The following is a 19,327-nucleotide window of genomic DNA, read 5'->3' on the forward strand; positions in this document are numbered from 1 at the left end:
TAGAGTCTTTGGAACCAAGTTTTTTTTTTTTTTTTCCTTTATAATAATTAAAAGGGTAAATTACAGAACAACCCCTCATGTTTGGATAATTATAACTAGCCCCTCAACTATGAATCTTCTTACACTTCCGCTCTTATGGTGTCGAACTAAATTTAATCTTCTAGATTCCGTGGAATGTTCTTTAGTTTGTACTCGTTTGGTGCAAAAATGCAGTTTCTGATGCACAACAATCTGATATATACAAACCAAAAAACACATCTTATGATCATCTTGCTTCAAAATGTGGAGCTCGAATGAGATGGAACGGGCACGAAATTGAGAATATTCCATATAATCTAGAAGATTCCACTAAATTTGACACCGCATGAGTACACGTGTAAGAATATTTATAGTTGGGGTGGTGGTTGTAATTATCTAAAGGGGAGAGGTTTTTTCGTAATTTGACCATATTTTAGGGGGTGAATTGTAATTTACCCTAATTAAAAAAGAGTATAAATTTTTCGAACCAAGTCGTATAAGTTACAAGAGTCGATTTTGATAATTATTTCAACATATTTCCATTCATGTATAAAAACAAATCTCGACTAGCACAATTATAATCCACTATCTCTATATCTTTTTAACGAGTAAACTGCAAATACTACCCCTGTGTTATCTCGAAATAGCGGAAACCCCCCTGTGATAAATAAACTAGCAAAAACCCCCCTGTGAAATTTAGTAAAAGGCAAAATCCCCCCTAACTGATTTTTTAGACTTGAAATGACAAAATTGTCCCTCAAAATGTATTTATATATATACATATTATATGTATATTTATTCTTTTTAATTTGTTTGTTTAGAAATTAAAAAAAATAGTAAACAACTAAATTGATTATTTTTTAAATAAAATAATTAAAATATTTATAAAATATAAGAATTTATTAATTGCAAGACTCCAGGGGTATCTGTGTCTTTTTATATCAAGTCAACCCTCAAATAGTTCCATAGGGGGGTTTTTGCTATTTAAATAATTTCACAGGGGAGGTTTTTGCTAGTTTATTTATCACAGGGGGATTTTTGCTATTTCGAGATTATACAGGGGTAGTTTTTGCAGTTTACTCTCTTTTTAACTGTTATTATTATTTTTATCTCCTATCTAATTCTTATTTGCTTCATTTAATTGTAAATTTCATAATTTGACAATTAAGTTAATATAAATTTTTTCGGTACGAGTTTGTATTATTAAATTTGTATAAATATTAATGTTGTTAATCACTAATAATTTTTTTTATTATACTTCTTATTGTACATAAAATTAATTATTATTTTTCACTTTTGAAATATTATCCCATGCACTGCAAAAAAAAAACCTGCCAATTCATAATTTCAGAATCCATTGAGTACAACTTACAAGAGTCAAGTTTGCTAAAACGAGAGAATAAAAATCCCATCACCATAGCAGGGTACATAATCAAGTTTTATGGAGATCCGATTTTGTTTTTCGAAAAATATATAAAGACTACTTCGATGCTCGGGTCTGGACCAATTTTGAATTTAGAGTTAAGCTGGGCGGGTTCGACCTCTAATCGGTCTGGAATTAGCCGAGAACCGGTTAACCTGATGACTGGCCTTGACTCTTGACCCATCTGTCAACTCGTCTTTTAGGTGGGTCGGGACCAGGTCATAGATGTTAGAAGTGTGGCGGAGCAGGTTCTGAACCGTGGACATGTCTAATCGGACATCTACTCGAACAAACTCACCATCATCAATACAGAATGTGGATCGTATATAGCGATTTGCCGTATGAATCGGGCTGCTGCAAAAGGAACTCATAAACGAGGGTGGCAAATGAGATTGGGAAGACGAAGAGAAGTGAAAGGGCCCAAAAATGGCGGGGCTGAGTGCCGATTATCTTCGATGTATCGGAGAGTAGTCTCCATAGATCTGGGCCCTGTTCGGTTGACATTACTATGATCGTGTGTGTGTGTGTTTCAGTGTGTGAGACTGGAATCAATGGATATCTTGATAAATATATTAATCATATGCACAATGATCATAGATCAAAATAAATCCAAATATAATTTTTAAAATCGAATACAGAATCAAACAATCTTTAACATTGACAAAAAACGCGTTCATTTAGAGAATCTTTCGAACCAAGTTTACTTTACTGAATGACTTATAAAAGTCAGCATTGTATAATTGTTTTGAGACTGTGTAAAAATCTAATTAAAAATAAAAGAACATTTCTCGAACAGCCAAACAATTGCAATTTATTCATATTTTTCGGAACACAACTTACAAGTAAAGATATATCAAGTTATCAACAAATCATTGAATAACAATTCTATAAAAAAGGAGGAATGCTAAAATATCATGTCTGTAACTTTCAGAAACCCTCACCTACATTCTGGCTTGTCCTCTCCTCTGCACAAAAATGCTCGATTTTCAAGAACCTTTCATCAGATCTCACATTTTCATTGCCAATCAACAATAAAAAAGACAAAGACGGGTGTCATTGAACACTCGGAATAGTCAGCGCCTCCAAAACAGGTTCGTTTTCCTCGTTTGCAGATTCCATCCGATAAGATTTGCAGCTGAAGTAGAAAACCGCGCTCATCATCGAATCAATCAGCACCACAAACGAATACATCACCACCAAGAGAGGCCCTTCCCATATTCTAGAAGAGCCGTCTCCATAGCTAAGCGTCTTCACCCGATGCTCGAACAAACCCTCCACAAACGCCATTCCTATAGTGGACCCAAGAAATATCAACAGCCCGACTTGAGTCTGCCCTTTTATCAACGAGCTTGATCTCAGCAAAGCCTGTGGGCCCGAAACATCCTCAAGAACAGATATCACAATCGCAATGTTGCAGATAATAATCGTGTTTGCTAAAACGACCGAGAATAGAAATCCCACCACCATAGCTGGATAAAGAATCAAGTCCGACGGGAAGCCCATAATCAAGAAGAACACACTGCTCACTACTATCAATAGTACTAGGAATAAAGTGACGCAACCGGAAACTACTAAGCACACCCATAAGTACGTGAAAACCACGCGCTTCCAAATCTTGGAAACGATCACGTATAGCTTCGAAGAATCGAACTTCCTTCTTGAGTAAGTACAGTCGACCGAGTAAACCACAGCAGCCTTGGACAGAAGAGATAGTGTGATGAACAAAGGGAAGGATAGCGTAACCGAAACCACCGTTTCCGACAACTTTTGGCACGAGTGTTTGACGAAAGGCCTGAGAGGGAGTCCGCTCGACTTTGCGACTAGCAATAGGCGTATAGATAGCCACTTTGATAGGGATTGATTAACCAACACATTAGACAAAACCACAGCAGAAACTGGGCAGATTAACACTGCAACAATCGCCATAAACCCTGCCGAATTGTACCGAAGAATCCTGACAGTTTCTCTCAAAATTTCCAGAGCGCTCATGGAGCGAAAATGGTAATCGTGCACAACGGTCTCCAATTCGAGTTTTTCGATATCGGCCGCTTCTTTTTCCTCATGATCTATATCTCTATCCAATGCATGTGAGTTGGGTCTTGGGTTCAACCCACTCGATACTTCCATTTTTTTGCACAATTTTACTCCACTTATCAAAATCCCAGAAAAAACAAATTAATCAATCCTAAGAAACAAAAGCGGAATACCCCCAATTCAATCGCACTTCCGAAACAACCCTAGACAGATATTTTGGAGAAATCTCATTCAGATCTAAAATCAAACACAAGAGGCGCACTCAACAAAGCATACCTCCACGAAACCGAAGATCGCGCATTGACTCCTCCACCTCCATTTTCCATTTGTGGAAAAATTCACGCTTCAAGCAAAATCCCTAGAAAGCTGAAAACACTTATTCAATACATCTGTAACGTAATCGATCAGGGCATATAATGTACGGGGATGCAAAAGAAAAAAACGAGAAGAAGCGCTTGTCAGATTATAGCTCACGAGAAACGTAGGAAAGGTCACGTTGGGAGAGAGATTGAAGAGAGAGAGAGAGAGAGAGAGAGAGATCTGTGATTAAGAGTGTGAAGAAGGAGAAAAGAATAATAAATCTATATTTGGATTTTGAGGGAGTCAAAAATGAACGGCATTTTGGAAGGGGGAGGAGGAGAGGAATCACCCAAGACCGAAAGCGAAGACTACCGTGGCGCTATAATCTGTGTGCAGCTGCACTGTATCTATAGGTTGACTCGTTTCCCCCCTTTTTGTTTTTTGACACGTGGCAACCCCAGATTTAACATTATTTTTGTTTGGGATGTGGTAAATGTCGTTTCGGTTTCAATGATCCTGATTGTTTCGGTTTCAATGATCCTGATTCGACTTCTAATGTGATTTTGGGGATTGTTTAGTGTGTATTTAGAAAAACTTGAACATGGAATTTGTGAGTTTGCTTTTCTAATATAGTTCGAATCGGCTAAAATTGGATGTCGGATGAGAAATATATACATGAAACAATAAACATTGCACGCAAGTTTTATGTTTTTAGTTATTTAAAATCCATAATGTAACTCACTTATGCATAACTTTGTCACCAAACATATATCAAGATGATTCAAATTGGATTCAAAAGCTAATTCGAAGGACTGCAGTTGGAGCGTTTTGAATTTTGCCAAACCAGACTAGAAATTACTTAAAATCACGTTTGAAGTTGAAACTCCAGTTGTGAAATCGAAACGACATTATTATTTCAGTTTTTTGTAATTATTTGATTTTGTTTTGTTTTTATCTTTTAATATATACATAGTTTTTTAATCTCTTTAATTAAGTGGTATTATTTGTATTCTACGAGATTCATGACAAATTTGTATGAGCAATTTTGTATAAGAAAATCATGTAATGAATAATGATTGATTGGGAATAGTGATATTTTGTGGATCTTTGATTTGTACATCCTAACTACTAAGCAAATTGACATGAAAAGTGGTTTTTACTTTTTTGGTATATAGCGATACAACATTGACTACGAAATTGGTTTTCGTCAACTTAGTTGACATATTTATTACATGGAATTTAAGAATTTAATTTTTTTTCCTTTTCTGAATTAGGTAACTCTGTTTTGTGTGATTAATTTTGAAAATGGATGACTTTTCTTGATTTAATTGTTATAGTAAAATATTTTAATTAAAATAAAAATAAAAAACATTTTATTTTTTTTTAAATAATTTTAAAATATTATGATTTGACTGTCACAATCTAAAATTTATATTCTTTAAATTAAAGCAAACATTAATTTATTTATTTTCAATTTAATTTTTTTAGGATATCTTTCCAAAAAACCAATTAAAATAGGGTAAATTACAAACACCCCATGAGGTATAGTTAATTTACAAAACAAAAAACACTCTTGTTCGGATAATTACATCTACCCCTCAATTATGATTTTTTCTTACACCTCCACCCTTATGGTGTCAAATTAAACATAATCATCTAGATTTCGTGGAATATGCTCTAGTTTGTACTCGTTTTATGAAGAAATACAGTTTATGATGCACCACAATCTGATATATACAAGACAAAAAACACATTTTCGATCATCTTACTTCAAAATGTAGAGTTCGAATGGGATAAAACGGGTACAAAAGTGATAATATTCCATATAATCTCGAAGATTCCACTAAATTTGAGGAGTTGGGGGTGGTTGTAATTATCCAAACAAGATGGGGGTTTTCGTAATTTGACCATACCTCAGGGGTGGTTGTAATTTACCCATTAAAATATGGTCTCAAAAGTTAAAACCGGCCCAAAACATATCCCAATGGGCTCAATTTAAATGAAAGTGTGAAGTTAATATTTTCCCTCTAAATATAATTTATAAATGAAAACTATACAAAAAACAATTGGCGCGTCGATTCACCCCCACCGCCGCGAATGGATAAGGGGAAATTGGATCCTAAAAGCTCAAGGTTAGGGTTTCATATCTCGTTTTATTTGAACGTTAATTCCACAAACATCTCTGCTCCGTTTGTTCCAAGGATTAATTATTCTGTTCTTTTCCGCAATTAATTTTCAAATTGATAATTTAGTGCTGCACTGTGTGTTTAATCTAGACTTTTATGAAGATTGCATCTGAGGATGTTAAGAAAGCGATCGAATTTGATGTTTTGTGTTCATACTGGTGGTTAATTTTATTACTTTATTTTTTTCGAATTCATGATTCGCTGCCACGTCATCTTCTTTTTGGGTGTTCATGAAGCCGATTGACCTAATTGTTGGATCAATGAAGATATTTTTTCATGCCTCTTTAAGTGATTTTCAGTGAAAAAGTTACATCATAGCTTTTTTTAATCTCTTTATTATCATCTATGTTTCAACCTGTGTGGAGATGCATGAATAAATCTTATCTCTTGGAGTGAAACAGAGCTACTGGATTTATAGCTCACACCATCTTTCCCGATTATATAGGTAGTTAATTAAAATACCGATTCTAGAGTAAATAACATTTTCGGAGTTGGCAAATACACGAGAAATACTTCAACTTTCTGGCTTCTGCAGATTGTGGTCTTGTGTACATTAATCCCGTGCACGTTCGTATGAGTAATACAATATGCTCAATTTTTTTTCGAACGTGACTTTCTAACTTTCCGCATCAATGTATATATGGTGTGTAAGATTTGCCATCGTAATGATGCATCTGAATCTCTTTTTAGTGGTATATGGCCATTCTATGCAAATTAAACAATAGTTTGAGGAACCGAATTCCGATTGGGGGCGTGATCAATTTCTTTACCAGGAACATTTAAAAAAAAAAGAGAGAGAGATGTTTTCAACTCTGTATGCAAAAAATATTAAGAATACGACAATTTATTATGATTTTTTTTTTTTAAATATTTTTAATATGAGTTCGCTTAATTGAAGTTATTAGCTTTTATCTTTGGCTGTTCATTCGGGAAGCTGACTTTATTCAGTTGACTGATTTTGTCTATATTTTGCCTGGCTTCTTTCTGCTGTTTCTATATCGTGCGTATTGAACTCTATAATTAGTGACAACGACTTAATAGTGTGCTACACTTCTCCGGTAAAGTTGAGGCTCAATATCATAACAAAAGGGACGAGGTTAATGTTTCTCAACTCCATTTTATGAATGATAACGGGGATATGTGGTATAATTGGGTTTGAAGGTCCAATTAAAATTACTGCAGCAATTTAAACTTAGTAGTTATAACTTATAACTATTACTATCTACATAATCGTATCGTTTAATAGTTGTTACTTGTAATTGTAACAGCTTACGACGCTGAAGATGACGAAATCGCAGAGGAAGTATCAACAGCTACTGAGAAACTGATGGTCCGAGTTTGGAATTCGACAATTCGTTAATCCTCCCCTAGGTAATTTTGTAAGACTTGATCTTTAGCATTAGTTGACAATTCGATTAAAATAATTTTCACCTTGATAGCAAATCTTGAAAGCCTCTGCAGTCATCGCCCCTAACTTAGTAAATGAAGAGAAAAGGATTAGGATTTTTATTTTTTCTTGTTACAACAGTTAAGTTCATTGAGTTTGTGCAGATTAATCGATTACGATGTTTTATGTGTGCATTTTACGACACTCTTAAGTTGTTTGTCAATTTTCTGATATTATTATTATTATTATTTTGACAATTACTTGAAAAATATTGCAGAAATCATGTTTTGCTTCTGTTCTATATAAGCTTTGATTTTTATGTTTATTATGGTGTTTTGCGATATTTAACTTTACCGCGAGCGCAGTTCTCTACAAGAATAAATTATTTATGTTACTAATTTTTAAAATTTTACCGTAAATTGAAAATATATCTTTATTCTGTCTTGATAAAAGGTTTAACTGAATTTTCTGGTTATGTAGATTTAAAGATTATTATAAAACATTTATTGATCTTGTTTAAACAAATTTATTTTGTAATAAATTTCAAATCTTTAATTGTAGTTGTTTTAATCTTTTTTCTGGAGTAATATACTTCTTTATTGATAATACAAAAAAAAAATCAGTGTGTGAGGGAGGGATCCCATGGTTCGCAAGTGAATGGACAATACAATGTCCATCACACATCAAGAAATTGACAGTCGGTACTTGATGGGCCCAAACCTGATAATCGTACGGTCAAGATTCCAAACTGTGATTGATGGACGTTACTGTAAATTGCTTTAGTTCCGTAGTTCCCCCGTTTGATGGGCCGTTACTTGTTGGAATTACGTTATCCTTTCAACTGTACGGGTTTTATAGATTCTAAACCCGATAAAATATATCGGGTGATTCTACACCATTATAATCTACTCATAATGTGTACATGTGTTTAGTGAATAATTATTTATAGTGTAAAATCACTCAATTCTTTTCATCCACTAATTTTCTAAATTTGTTTTTTGTCAAGTATTTCGAAATAAAACGGCAGAGTACAGATAAGAGAGACTGACAGAGAAAATAGTACATGATCACAAGAGAGACTTAAAACAAAATTCACATGCAGTGTGGGGTAAAGGGTAGGTTAGTAAATTGATAAGAGACACAAAATGGATTTTTATGAAAATGAAATGTGAAGAGACAAATGAGGAACTCACAAAGCACCCTCTCGCTGCTTTCTTTTTACTTCATAATATCCCATCTCTCCTCTCTCTTTCTCTCTCTCTCTCTAACTCTCTCTCTCTCTCTCTCTCTCTCTCTCTCTCTCTCTCTCTCTCTCTCTCTCTCTCTCTCTCTCTCTCTCTCTCTCTCTCTCTCTCTCTCTCTCTCTCTCTCTCTCATCAGTGATGGCTTCTGATGTACGTCTCTGCATGGCTGTTTCTGTGCAACAACTGCAGCTCAGCTAGCTGAATAGTAAGTACTTACTCGGGACAATACCATGCTTTTACTATACACCAAGAAAAAAAATTTAGTGTTAATTAAGCTCACCCTAATGTTATGACAAAATTACAAAAAAATCCATAATATTTGAGCAATTACAATCATGCCCCTAACTATGAAACTCCTTACACGTTCACTCTTGTGGTGTCAAATTTTGTTCAATCTTCTAGATTACGTGTAATATTCTTCAAAATTTGTATACGTTTGACCCCATTCGAGCTCAACAGTTTGAAACAAGATGATCATAAAATGTGTCTCTTGGCTTGTAAATATCAAATTATGGTCCATTAGAAACTGCATTTTCGCACAAAACGAGTACAATCTAGACAACGTTCCACGGAGTTTATAAAATTCTGTTTGAATTTGCAACCATAAGACTGGATGTGTAAGAAAATCCATAGTTGATGAAGGTAATTGTAATCACGCAAACAACAGGGGTATTTTCGTAATTTAACTTTATTTCGATGGAGCGGCCGTAATTTATCCAAAAAATTAATATCGAAGAAATTAAAACACAAAAAAAAGAAGTAATAAATGCAAGAAAAAAGAGTTAAGAATGGGAGTTTCTATGTGAAATATATTTATGAGAGTAGCCAGACTAGAATTCTATTTTTTTTCCCTACTAGTAGTTCTGCAAATTCCAATAATGCCCCTAGATTCTGTATTCATTCTTCAATTTGGAATATGACTATTCATTTTATTTAATTTATTGTATCAATGACACATTCTGAAGAGGGATTAAATATTTAATAGGATGACCATTCATTATGGTTGCTGCTGTCAACTGAGATACTCTTCTCCTCTCTGTTTTGCCCTACTGAAGCTAAAATTCACTCTCTTTTTAATTTTACTAATTAATTCCCTTTTGCCACTTCTGAAAAAAGATATTTGTTTTCTTTTTTAATGACAATACAGCTCATTAATGTCAACTCAACAGTGGTAGGTCTCAGTTTCTGTTATGCATATTTAATTTTCACCCGCAAAAAATAATATTTTCAGTTGTGTAAATTACGAAAACACCCCTCCTATTTTGGTAATTACGATCACCGCTCAACTATGAATCTTTTTAAACGTTAACTCTTATCGTGTCGAATTCAACAAAATCTTCTAGATTCCGTAGAATGTTCTTTAGTTTGTACTCGTTTTGTACAAAATGCAGTTTTTTATGCATATTTTGTAAGCCAAAAATGAAGAGACGCATCTTATGATCATATTGTAAATGTGGAGCTCAAATGGGATAAAACGGGTATAAACTAGATAATATTTCATAGAATCTAGAAGATTCTACTGAATTTAAATCTTATAGATGTGTAAGAAGATTCATAATTAAGGGGTGGTTGTAATTACCTAAATAAAAGGGAGTTTTTCGTAATTTTACATTAACTCAATGTTGGCTGTAATTTACCCAATTTCAAATTATAAATGAAAGTATTAGAAGAAAAAACTCTTCAAGAACAGAGATTGATAAAACATACAACTACAATGATCTGATAAAAACTTAAAATAAATAAATAAAAATAATAATTCATTTCCATTTTCTTTATTATAAACTGGAAATTTTGATCAGCAATAAAACATCAACTTCCTAATATTCTCACTAAGTTTAGGTAAAGGCATCGCCTTCGGTATCGAATCCCTTGAAATAGTTCTACTCGAATCCGATCGGTCGAGATACAAGCTGCCTCTATATGCAGCAAGGTGCGCATAATAAACGGGAGGCACAATAGATACAGGCTTCGTACACCTCACAAACGTGTAGCAAAGATTGTACACCAACTTCTGCATTTCGTCGGACGTAAATTTGTTTTCGTCCCATAATACATGGTAATGAATCGGCCTGCTCGTCCCCTTCACACCCCAATGGCTACAAAGATAGAAATCGAACTCCCTCGGATGAACGATCACACTGTCCACAACTGTCCCCGGCGAAACATTCTCGTCCGGCGATAACTGATTCTCGGTGGGGAATAATCTGGTGTGGTGGCGCTTCTGCACCACAGCGAAAGTGATCGGAGGGGCATAATCGGAAAATCTCGAGCAAGCCTCTTTAATAGCTTTCAGCTCCTCGTGCATCACTTTGTGGAACTGTGTTTCGCTTACTCCATCTCGAAAGAATACGATTCTAGTCGGGAGTTTCGAGAGCTCGTGTAAGAAATCCTCCAATATTTCCGTAACCATATTACAAAGATCTTCGATTATTTCTTGCCGGTGAGTTTGCGACCTCATTCTCGAGACGTATTTATTCGAAGCGGGCCAGTTCACACTGCCTACGACAGCGGCGACGGAAGGGGTAGAATCGTCCAATGGATGAGGATGAGTGACATCAGCGCCCATGAAAATAACGGGATCTTCTTGTCTGAAAAGCCTCGGGATTTGAGAAGGGAGTGTGTTGTAAAGGGCGACAGTGCATCCGCCGATTTTCGCGTTTATCTTGAGAGATAAATTTGCGAGAAACTGTGAGCTCATTTTTTCAAGATTCGAGTACAAACAGCATTGGCTCACTATTCCGATCCTCGTTTCGGCGATTCTTTTTAAGTCCGCGTACCCTTTGTGTTTCCTCTCCATAACACAAACGAGCAATTGGAGATGTCCCGAAGAAGAATTATAAATTTTCTTGAGTTTGGACTCCAAAAGCTTCGGATTTCCGAGCACGTGCATCAGCTCGTAAATCGGTTCGACTACTGTGTTCTTATGGAGGTATATCCCCAAGTGTTGGCATCTCTGAGAGAGGTGGCTCGTGAATTTGCCTACGGTGGATTTCTGTTCGTGGGTCCCGCCGAAACTCATGATCGCCCACCTCTCGATACGAGTGCTCTCGAAGACGTGGCTGTCTAGAAGGTTCCATTGTCGATCGTTTCGAAAAGGTGTCAAATTTCTTACATTGCCACCGTTTCCGAGCTTCAGCTTCGGAGGCTGGAGAATTCTGCCCGTCAATTTCGTCATTTCTTTCGAAATTCGAAGCTTAAATTCTTTTCCTTGATCACCACTGTAAAAACAAGAATTCATCATCATGCAAACTATTGAGATACGAAAACAAAAACGCAAGAAGTTTAGTTTATATATAAACCTGGCTGGCCCAAACGATCCTTTCATAACTTTATCGATAATCGCCCTCCGTTCTTTCGGCCTTTGACAGCCCATTTTGAGTATTTTCGCCGTTTGATCGTCCGAGAGTTTTCCGAGAAACTTCTGCCCTTCACAAATCACGCAAAGCTCCATCGGCAAATAACACGGCTTCCGTCTACTAATCTGCAAGCAAGGCAAATTCATATACTGTATATCGTACCCATATTGCTCCTTGAAATAGCTCGTAAGTCTCATACTCGTCCCATCTCTATCGGGAAACCAAAGATCTTCCGTAACTTTCTCAGTCAAACCGTAAACTCGGTATCTCTGCATGGTTTCTCTATGGCAGACAAAAACCCTCATATTCTTGAGTGCTTTCTCTACTTCATCCTTCTCCTCGCTCGTCAAACTCAACGCCCTTTTGCAGGATAGATCCTGCATAAAGTCGAGCCGTTTCTGCAAATAGGGGATCACTCCGATGCTCTCGTGGAAAGCCGTAACCGAGAAGTCAACGTTGAGAGCAAGCCCTTGTTGTGTAGGTCTTACGCTTTGAAAGAATCCTTTAAGTGCAATAGCTCCACCTCCGATTTCTTTCGCACCTCCCACCGAGCTCGAGTAGAACGACCTTCCGGAAGGTATACACTTCTCGGTGGGACCCTCTCGGAGAACTACGTCCAATGCGTGGATGTACTCTTGCGGAAGAGGGGTCGAATCGTATTCGACTCCATTGTTTAGGTAATTGCTAGGGGCTTTTCCGTCGAATTTTGATACGAGCTTGATATTTACGCGGAAAACCTTCGACGGCGTAAGGGGAGATATCGGGAGGCTAATGTAGAGATCGAGATTCTTTTCTTGGAATTCGATAGGGCTGTAAATGGTTCTCCGGCCGTCGAATACGGGTACGGCATTGGAGAGAATGGACGAATTTTGTTCGACGAGTTTCTGTTTGATCATTCTTGCGAATTCTTTCGACGGGTTCGGATGGATTTCGATGTCGTAGTGGAAGATCTTTTGAGACGGGTCGAATTCGACTAGGAAATGATTGGCTAGGAGGGTTATCGGCTTGCCTTCGATTCCGCCGGAATCTGGTCTTCTTGCAACTTGGAATTGTTTTTTATTTGCATCACTAACAATCTTTCTTCCATTTTCTTTAGGGTGACAAACCACTCTCTTCTCCACTTCTGCTAATAAAACATTAAAGATTCAATTTTTCTCCACTTCAGCTAATAAAACATTAAAGATTCAATTTTTCTCCACTTCTGCATTAAAGATTCAATTTTTATTTACTCTTTCAGTCTTTAATTTCAGAATAAATTTCATTACACTGTGATATTGCTCAAGCATTTCAAAAGGGTTCTGAGCAAAAGTGAAAAAAAAAGAGATTAAAGAAATAAAATAAAAATTACCTGGTGCAGGTGGAACAGGGTAATTGTGATTCCTTGTGGGTTTCTTGAAATGGGTTCTTGACCCGAATCCATGGTTTTGAGGGAAACAAGGAGCAACTGAGAGATGCAGAGGTATGGTGGGAGGCAGGGGAAGCAGAGCAGGGAAAGTTTGGTATTGATTCGTGTAACCAAACCCGAACCCGAATCCGTACCCGTACCCGTACCCGTACCCATATGGGTTCTGAATCAACTGCTGGTGATGATGATGATGGTAGGTAAAAGCAGTTTCACTGCCTCTGTAACTGCTTGTTCTTGGACTGCATTTTCTGCTTGTTTTATTATTATTAGTGTTGGACTTTTGTTCTTGTTGTTTTTCTTCTTCCATGGCTTTTTTTTTTTTTTTTTTGTTTTTGTTTTGAGATAAGAAGAAAACAGAGTGAAGAGTCTCTCACTTAGCAAAAAGGGCCTATTTGCATGAAAGAGATGAGCGAGGTTTTTAGTATACAACGCAAGAAACTGTAGTAAATGCCAAATCCCACAGAGACAGAAAATCTCTCTCTCTCTCTCTCTCTCTATATATATATATATATATATATATATATATATATATCTATCTCTATCTCTATCTCTCTCTCTCTCTCTCTCTATCTCTCTCTGTTTTTTTTTCGCTCTGCTGTTCCTTTTTACCTTCTGCAGTTCTGGAGCAGGGTTTTCTGAAGCTGGTTGAATACTAATTGTTCAGGAGGCAAAAGGTGGGACCTTTACCATAATTTTGCCAATTTTTTTATTATTTTTTATTTAATAATATTTAATCAATGTTTTCTCGTGCCTTTCTTGAATTATATATAAAACACAAGGGAAAAAAGAAAAGGACCACAACCAGAAGGCACAAAGCACAGGTTCTTGTCTTTTGTCTTTGATTAATGTACTCTTTTAAGTCAACTAACTAAAGGATAGGTTAGGCTTTCTTGTTTGTTAATGCTTTTGAAGATTAGCAACTTAATTAGTGCTGCTAATCATCCATTAATCACCTCAAGGCTCAAACTGTCTAATCCGATCTACGAATTAATTTGGTTTTAAGTTTTATATTATATGTACGATTGCGTGTCAATTTACGATGGCAAAAAATAAACCCGTTTTATTTTACTGAGTGTAGCATCTAAAGAATCGATTTTTTTTTTACACATTTGAAAAGGAGATCTTGCATTTTCACAGTTTCATTCTTGTAACTTAGCTAATTGAAAGAAGACAATGTAGGATTATATGAAGGAGTTTCCTATATATGCCCCATTGAATATGACTATTCATTTTCTATATTTTCATCCAAATAGTATACAATGAATAGTCAAGAATTGTTTTTTATTCATTTATTCATTTGTACTAATGGATAATAATTGATGGATTTGTACCATTTGATATAATGATGGTACTCCCAAATGATGTAATTAAGAAATGAATTGAGAAATTGTACAAGATAAAAAAAAAAAATTGAAGCCCAACAAGTGGAAAGCCTGTCGAAAATGACTATTTCGACTATAAATACTAAACTTCATGATTTATTTGAGGTAGATTTCCTTGACAATTTAGAGAATTTTCTACTCTACGAATGATATTCCCGTTGACTTAATCATTGAGTTACTTAGTGTTTGCCTCGACTTTATAGATTTGAGAGAAAAAAATTCTACTATGCACCGAGTCTCTCACTTGACATTCGAATTTTAACCCATGTTCATATTGGACACATGGCAGACTAGCAGGGGACCATATTTTCCCGATTTACTTGAGTTTCAAAAATTGTGAATATACTTGATCAGCATCGGCTACTAGTTAAAAGAAATGATCAAAATTTGATGATGCAATGTGAGGTAATTAACATAGTCATAAAGACATAACCCTATTATTTATTGTCCCTAATTTTAAATTTTAATCCCTTTGTTGACCATAATGTAGTCCCACTTAAAAGCTATTAAGCTACCCTTTCTTTTTGCCCAACTTTTCTTAACATACTCATATGGTTGGTGGGAAGAAAAAGATTGGATACCCTTTTGATTCAATATTGTCATATATATATTACATTTTACTAAGATTTATCTACATATATATAAAAAAATATAAATAAATTATTGGTTTTTGGAATTGTTGATGGGACAATATGATTAGCAAAAGCCCTTGAATTTATCAACTTATCCACCACATCATGTTCATTGTGGCCCTATCCTTTTTAAGATGTAATTTTTTTTTTTATCTATTGTCAAAACAGAGTTTTTTTCATTTTTTGGAGTTATGAACCACGTGGCTCAATTGGATTGGTCAGTATCATCATGCACCTGGATTTAATAGGTCTTTGAGATACTACACATGTTAAAATGTATCGTGCACTTATTAATTAACCATTAATGTGGTGAAATAATTTTTCACCAAACACACATACACGTGGGTATGTGTGATTGTGTGTAGATCAACGGTTAATAATCACCAGTGTGTCACTGTGTAGCATCAAACAAACGATACGCCGGGATGTAAAAAAATAAAAGAAAAAAAGAAAAAAAGAAAAAAAGAAGGTTGGAAAAAATAAAGAAATGGTGGAGGAAGGAGATAATTAAGACATGGGATTGTGGGAATCGCTCTGCTCTAGATATGTTTGTGTAACATCAAAGATTCCCAATTTATTCTCGGTAGTAACTAACAACTATAAATACTACTATTATAATAATAATAATTATTATTATAATATATAGTATTATTAATTTATAATAAAATATTTGTTGCCGATCGGCTAAAATTCAATGGGCTTTTGCGTTAGAAAAAGAGTTTAATCAGCCCACTTAAAACAATGGGTAGCTTCTAATTAAGGGCCTGATATGTGACAGTGGAGTTAATATTCATGCACATTTATTGCTCACTTTATTCTACAAAAATAAGAAGTAAATAAAATAATAATAATAATAATAATAATAATAAATAAAATAAAATTAATTTGTTGAAAATATATAGTATTGAAAAAGCATTGTCCCCACATATCAGCATCAACTGCTGGAATTCCTCAATCACTTTGCATGGAATTTTGTTCTCTTTATAACTTTTATCAAAATCATTTTCAAGATATTTAATTTCCAGCAAAAAAAAAAATCTCAACACACACAGTAAGTCACTGATCTAATCACACCCTCATAATCAAGATAATGCTGAATTTATTTACCACCAAAAATGAATAAATATATATATAAATGAATACAATTTGATTATCAAAGTATTTAGTACTGTTTCAAAATTAATAACATGGAAAATCCAGAAGAATTTGCTGACTGGGAGCAAATCCAGTCTCCGTTTTCCGCCATTAATACAGCTGCGCCGTCGATTTTCCCACCTGGAAACCACGAGGATTTGCCAATTAGCAACGAGAATCGACACTCGCAAGAGCAAGAACCGAGCATCGGTTTGCTCTTGCCGTCGTCGGAAAGTGACGATGACGGTGTGCTAAGGAGATGGATAAGGCTGCGTTTGGGAGATGCGCAGATCGGAATTTTCCGATTTGCTGGCACGGTCGGAAAATATGTCCCTTCTAAAGGGGCATTTCGGTCATTTGCATGGACAGGAGGAGGAGTTGCTGCTGCGGTTTTGCTGGTTTGGTTCTTGCACCTCAGAATTCTGCTATGGTGGCGGAGGCGCGTGCAGCTAAAGAGCGAAAACGAGAGCCTCGTGACTCTCGTAAGAGAAAAAGACGAGGTTTAATTTCATTCTTCTTGGCTTTTATAACTTTATTATTATTATTCTCTGTATGAAGAATATATTGTGAGTTTTATAATTAATTAAGGGGCAAGCGTAACGTAATCAATTCTAGTAAATTTAGAAACCGATTTGATAAAATAAGTTCAATTTGTGTATTATGTGCTACCTAGCTTCATCCCGTTTATGCGTTCGTTCTGTTTATACTAATAGTTGGCTATGCTTATGCAGAGAATCAACCAGCTTTTGCTCCAAATTGCCACAATGAACGAGATTTTGCTAGCACGTCGAAGGGTTCCTGTTATTCGAGTAAAACGAATAAATAACACAAGGTGAACACAGAAATGCTTACTAGAAGAACACGAAAGAATGGTTCAGAACTTTGTATGTATAATGTATATTGTATAATGTATAGTTGTATACCCTTGGAATTGAGTTTTACAATTCCTTACGTATACTCGGTGCATCTTGTACCTGTTCGTAACTAGCTACTGCATTTTTTTTCCACGAGCCGTTTGATGAATTCGTCTAAACTACACGATCAAGAGACGACACAAATGAACCGTGATTCTGATTTCAGTTGAATTAATGCAAAGAATGTTGAATACCTTAAAAAAAAAAGTCGAATACTTTTCCGAATTAGACTACATCTACAATATTGCTGCGGATCGAACTTCTCTCCAAAGGCCGAGTAGTTTCACTTCTGATCCTTTTCACACCAGGACTCAACAGCCCCTTGTGCCTGAAATCGTACATATCAAGCAACTGATTATCGGCAAAGTTAAACGCTCTCTCCATGCTCTTCAAACAACTCTCCATCGTATAATCGCCATAACCCCCACAAGTCTTGCACCCAACAAAATGAGTCACAAACGGCCACCTCTCGTCTCCCAATCCAGGATGAGAGCTCTCGAGATACTCTTCGTACTTATCCACCAACCCCACCCAATACCCGTGCAAATAGTACGAATTCTCCAAGAACACCTTATCCATCCACTCATCCTTTCTTGAAACCAGCAAGTATATCAACGCGGATTGATCGTCCGCCTCGAACGAAGGCCGATCCTTCAAGTTAGCCGTTAGAATTTTTCCCGCCTCTTCACGGACCACACCTTTTGGGCCCATCGGGGCCCACGAATCGAGCAAGTCCAACGACCATTGACGGTTCCTGAGAAGGAAACTCCCCGTATTCAAAGCGATCCACGATTTCTCTTCGAATAGTAAATTCGGGTACCCGTGGACGACCATGTTGTAGGGCTCGTATTTGGCAATCGGGATTTCGAAGAGCATGTCGGTGAAGAATGCGTCGCTGTCCATCCACCATATCCATTCGGCTTCCGGATGCGAAACCATTAGCTTCCTGATGAGGGGCAGTTTCGTCCAATAGCCGGATAATTCTTCGTCGAGGTTAGCCATGTTGTAGACGATCTCTATGTTGTGCATTCTGCAGTAATCGATTTTGTTCTTTGTGGATTTTAAAAGATAATGATCGCCAATCGGGTTGTTGCACGGGCCGGGCTGGGAGCCTGTTACGAGCAGGATTCGAGGTTTTCCATTGACGTAATTGGGGAAACCTCGATTTTGCCGGAGCCATTTTTGCCTTGATGAATCCCAGTCGATGATTTTGGGGCCTAATGTGTAGGTTCTGTTGGTTAGGGTTACTGATTCGGGTTCGGATTCGGATTCGTCGTTTTCGCCGGATCGGATTTCGGCTACGATCCGATCCGTTTCCTCTGCCACGTGGCGGGGGATTGTGGTTGATTCGGAGGGGAAGGAGAGCAGTGAGATGCCGATGGTGCCTCGCAGGACGAGGATGGTGATGATGCCGCATAGAATCGTGAGCTTGAGGTTGCCGCATTTTTGGCCGCCGTGGCGGCGGCGCCTCACGGCGGTGGCGGCGGTGGTGGGAAGAGCGCTGGCGGTGGATGAGATCCTCTTCAGGCCCATGTACGTAGTAGTGCGCCCGTCAAATTGTTGTCCTTCTAATGCAAGCGAGATTTTGCAGTGTGTGTTGTGTGTGTTTCTGGATTTTGGGAATTTGGAGATGACGAATTGAAGATGATGAACAGATCGTGAATTATGTGCATGGAGCTAAATTGAAATCATAAAATAAAGGTAATACAGAAAGCCCCTAAACTTAAATTAAATTACGAAAAATACCACCAGTTATCCGTAATCATCAAAATCCCCGACGTTTGTTCCAATGTTTACACCAAGCCCCTTCAAATGTGATTTCCATGAAATCTTTTTTATTACAAGGAATATTCTCCGGAAAATGTCGATTCTATCATTGCAGATGTGACATTTCTTTATGCTACTTTTGAGA

The 19,327-nt window shown here is 36.5% G+C and overlaps 4 protein-coding genes across 5 annotated transcripts; 1 reads left to right on the plus strand and 3 right to left on the minus strand.

Annotated features, from left to right (window-relative positions):
• Nucleotides 1–2,231: 2,231 nt before the first annotated feature.
• Nucleotides 2,232–4,152, minus strand: LOC105967685 (uncharacterized). The gene has a single exon (XM_012992302.2). It carries the CDS (start codon nt 3,566–3,568, stop codon nt 2,495–2,497), a length of 1,074 nt encoding a protein of 357 aa, XP_012847756.2. The 5' UTR covers nt 3,569–4,152; the 3' UTR covers nt 2,232–2,494.
• Nucleotides 4,153–10,342: 6,190 nt separating this feature from the next.
• AGO7 (Argonaute family protein) lies at nt 10,343–14,015 on the minus strand. 2 transcript variants are annotated; one of them, XM_012992215.2, is made up of 3 exons: nt 13,297–14,015; nt 11,892–13,071; nt 10,343–11,810 (listed from the first exon to the last, which is right to left on the minus strand). In XM_012992215.2, exons 1-3 carry the CDS (start codon nt 13,658–13,660, stop codon nt 10,388–10,390), a joined length of 2,967 nt encoding a protein of 988 aa, XP_012847669.2. In that variant the 5' UTR covers nt 13,661–14,015; the 3' UTR covers nt 10,343–10,387. The 2 variants fall into 2 exon arrangements, with proteins under 2 accessions (XP_012847669.2, XP_012847668.2); XM_012992214.2 differs by having other exon boundaries at nt 11,892–13,074; nt 13,297–13,849.
• A 2,429-nt stretch (nt 14,016–16,444) lies between these two features.
• LOC105967667 (uncharacterized) lies at nt 16,445–17,508 on the plus strand. Its single transcript, XM_012992284.2, has 2 exons — nt 16,445–17,001; nt 17,233–17,508. Exons 1-2 carry the CDS (start codon nt 16,555–16,557, stop codon nt 17,335–17,337), a joined length of 552 nt encoding a protein of 183 aa, XP_012847738.2. The 5' UTR covers nt 16,445–16,554; the 3' UTR covers nt 17,338–17,508.
• A 43-nt stretch (nt 17,509–17,551) lies between these two features.
• LOC105967666 (putative xyloglucan 6-xylosyltransferase 3) lies at nt 17,552–18,948 on the minus strand. The gene has a single exon (XM_012992283.2). The coding sequence runs from the start codon at nt 18,946–18,948 to the stop codon at nt 17,641–17,643; it is 1,308 nt and encodes a 435-aa protein (XP_012847737.2). The 3' UTR covers nt 17,552–17,640.
• Between the last annotated feature and the right edge of the window lie 379 nt (nt 18,949–19,327).

The sequence above is a fragment of the Erythranthe guttata genome, chromosome 12, assembly GCF_056151865.1.
Source record: "Erythranthe guttata isolate IM_541 chromosome 12, IM_541, whole genome shotgun sequence".
Taxonomy (NCBI): domain Eukaryota; kingdom Viridiplantae; phylum Streptophyta; class Magnoliopsida; order Lamiales; family Phrymaceae; genus Erythranthe; species Erythranthe guttata.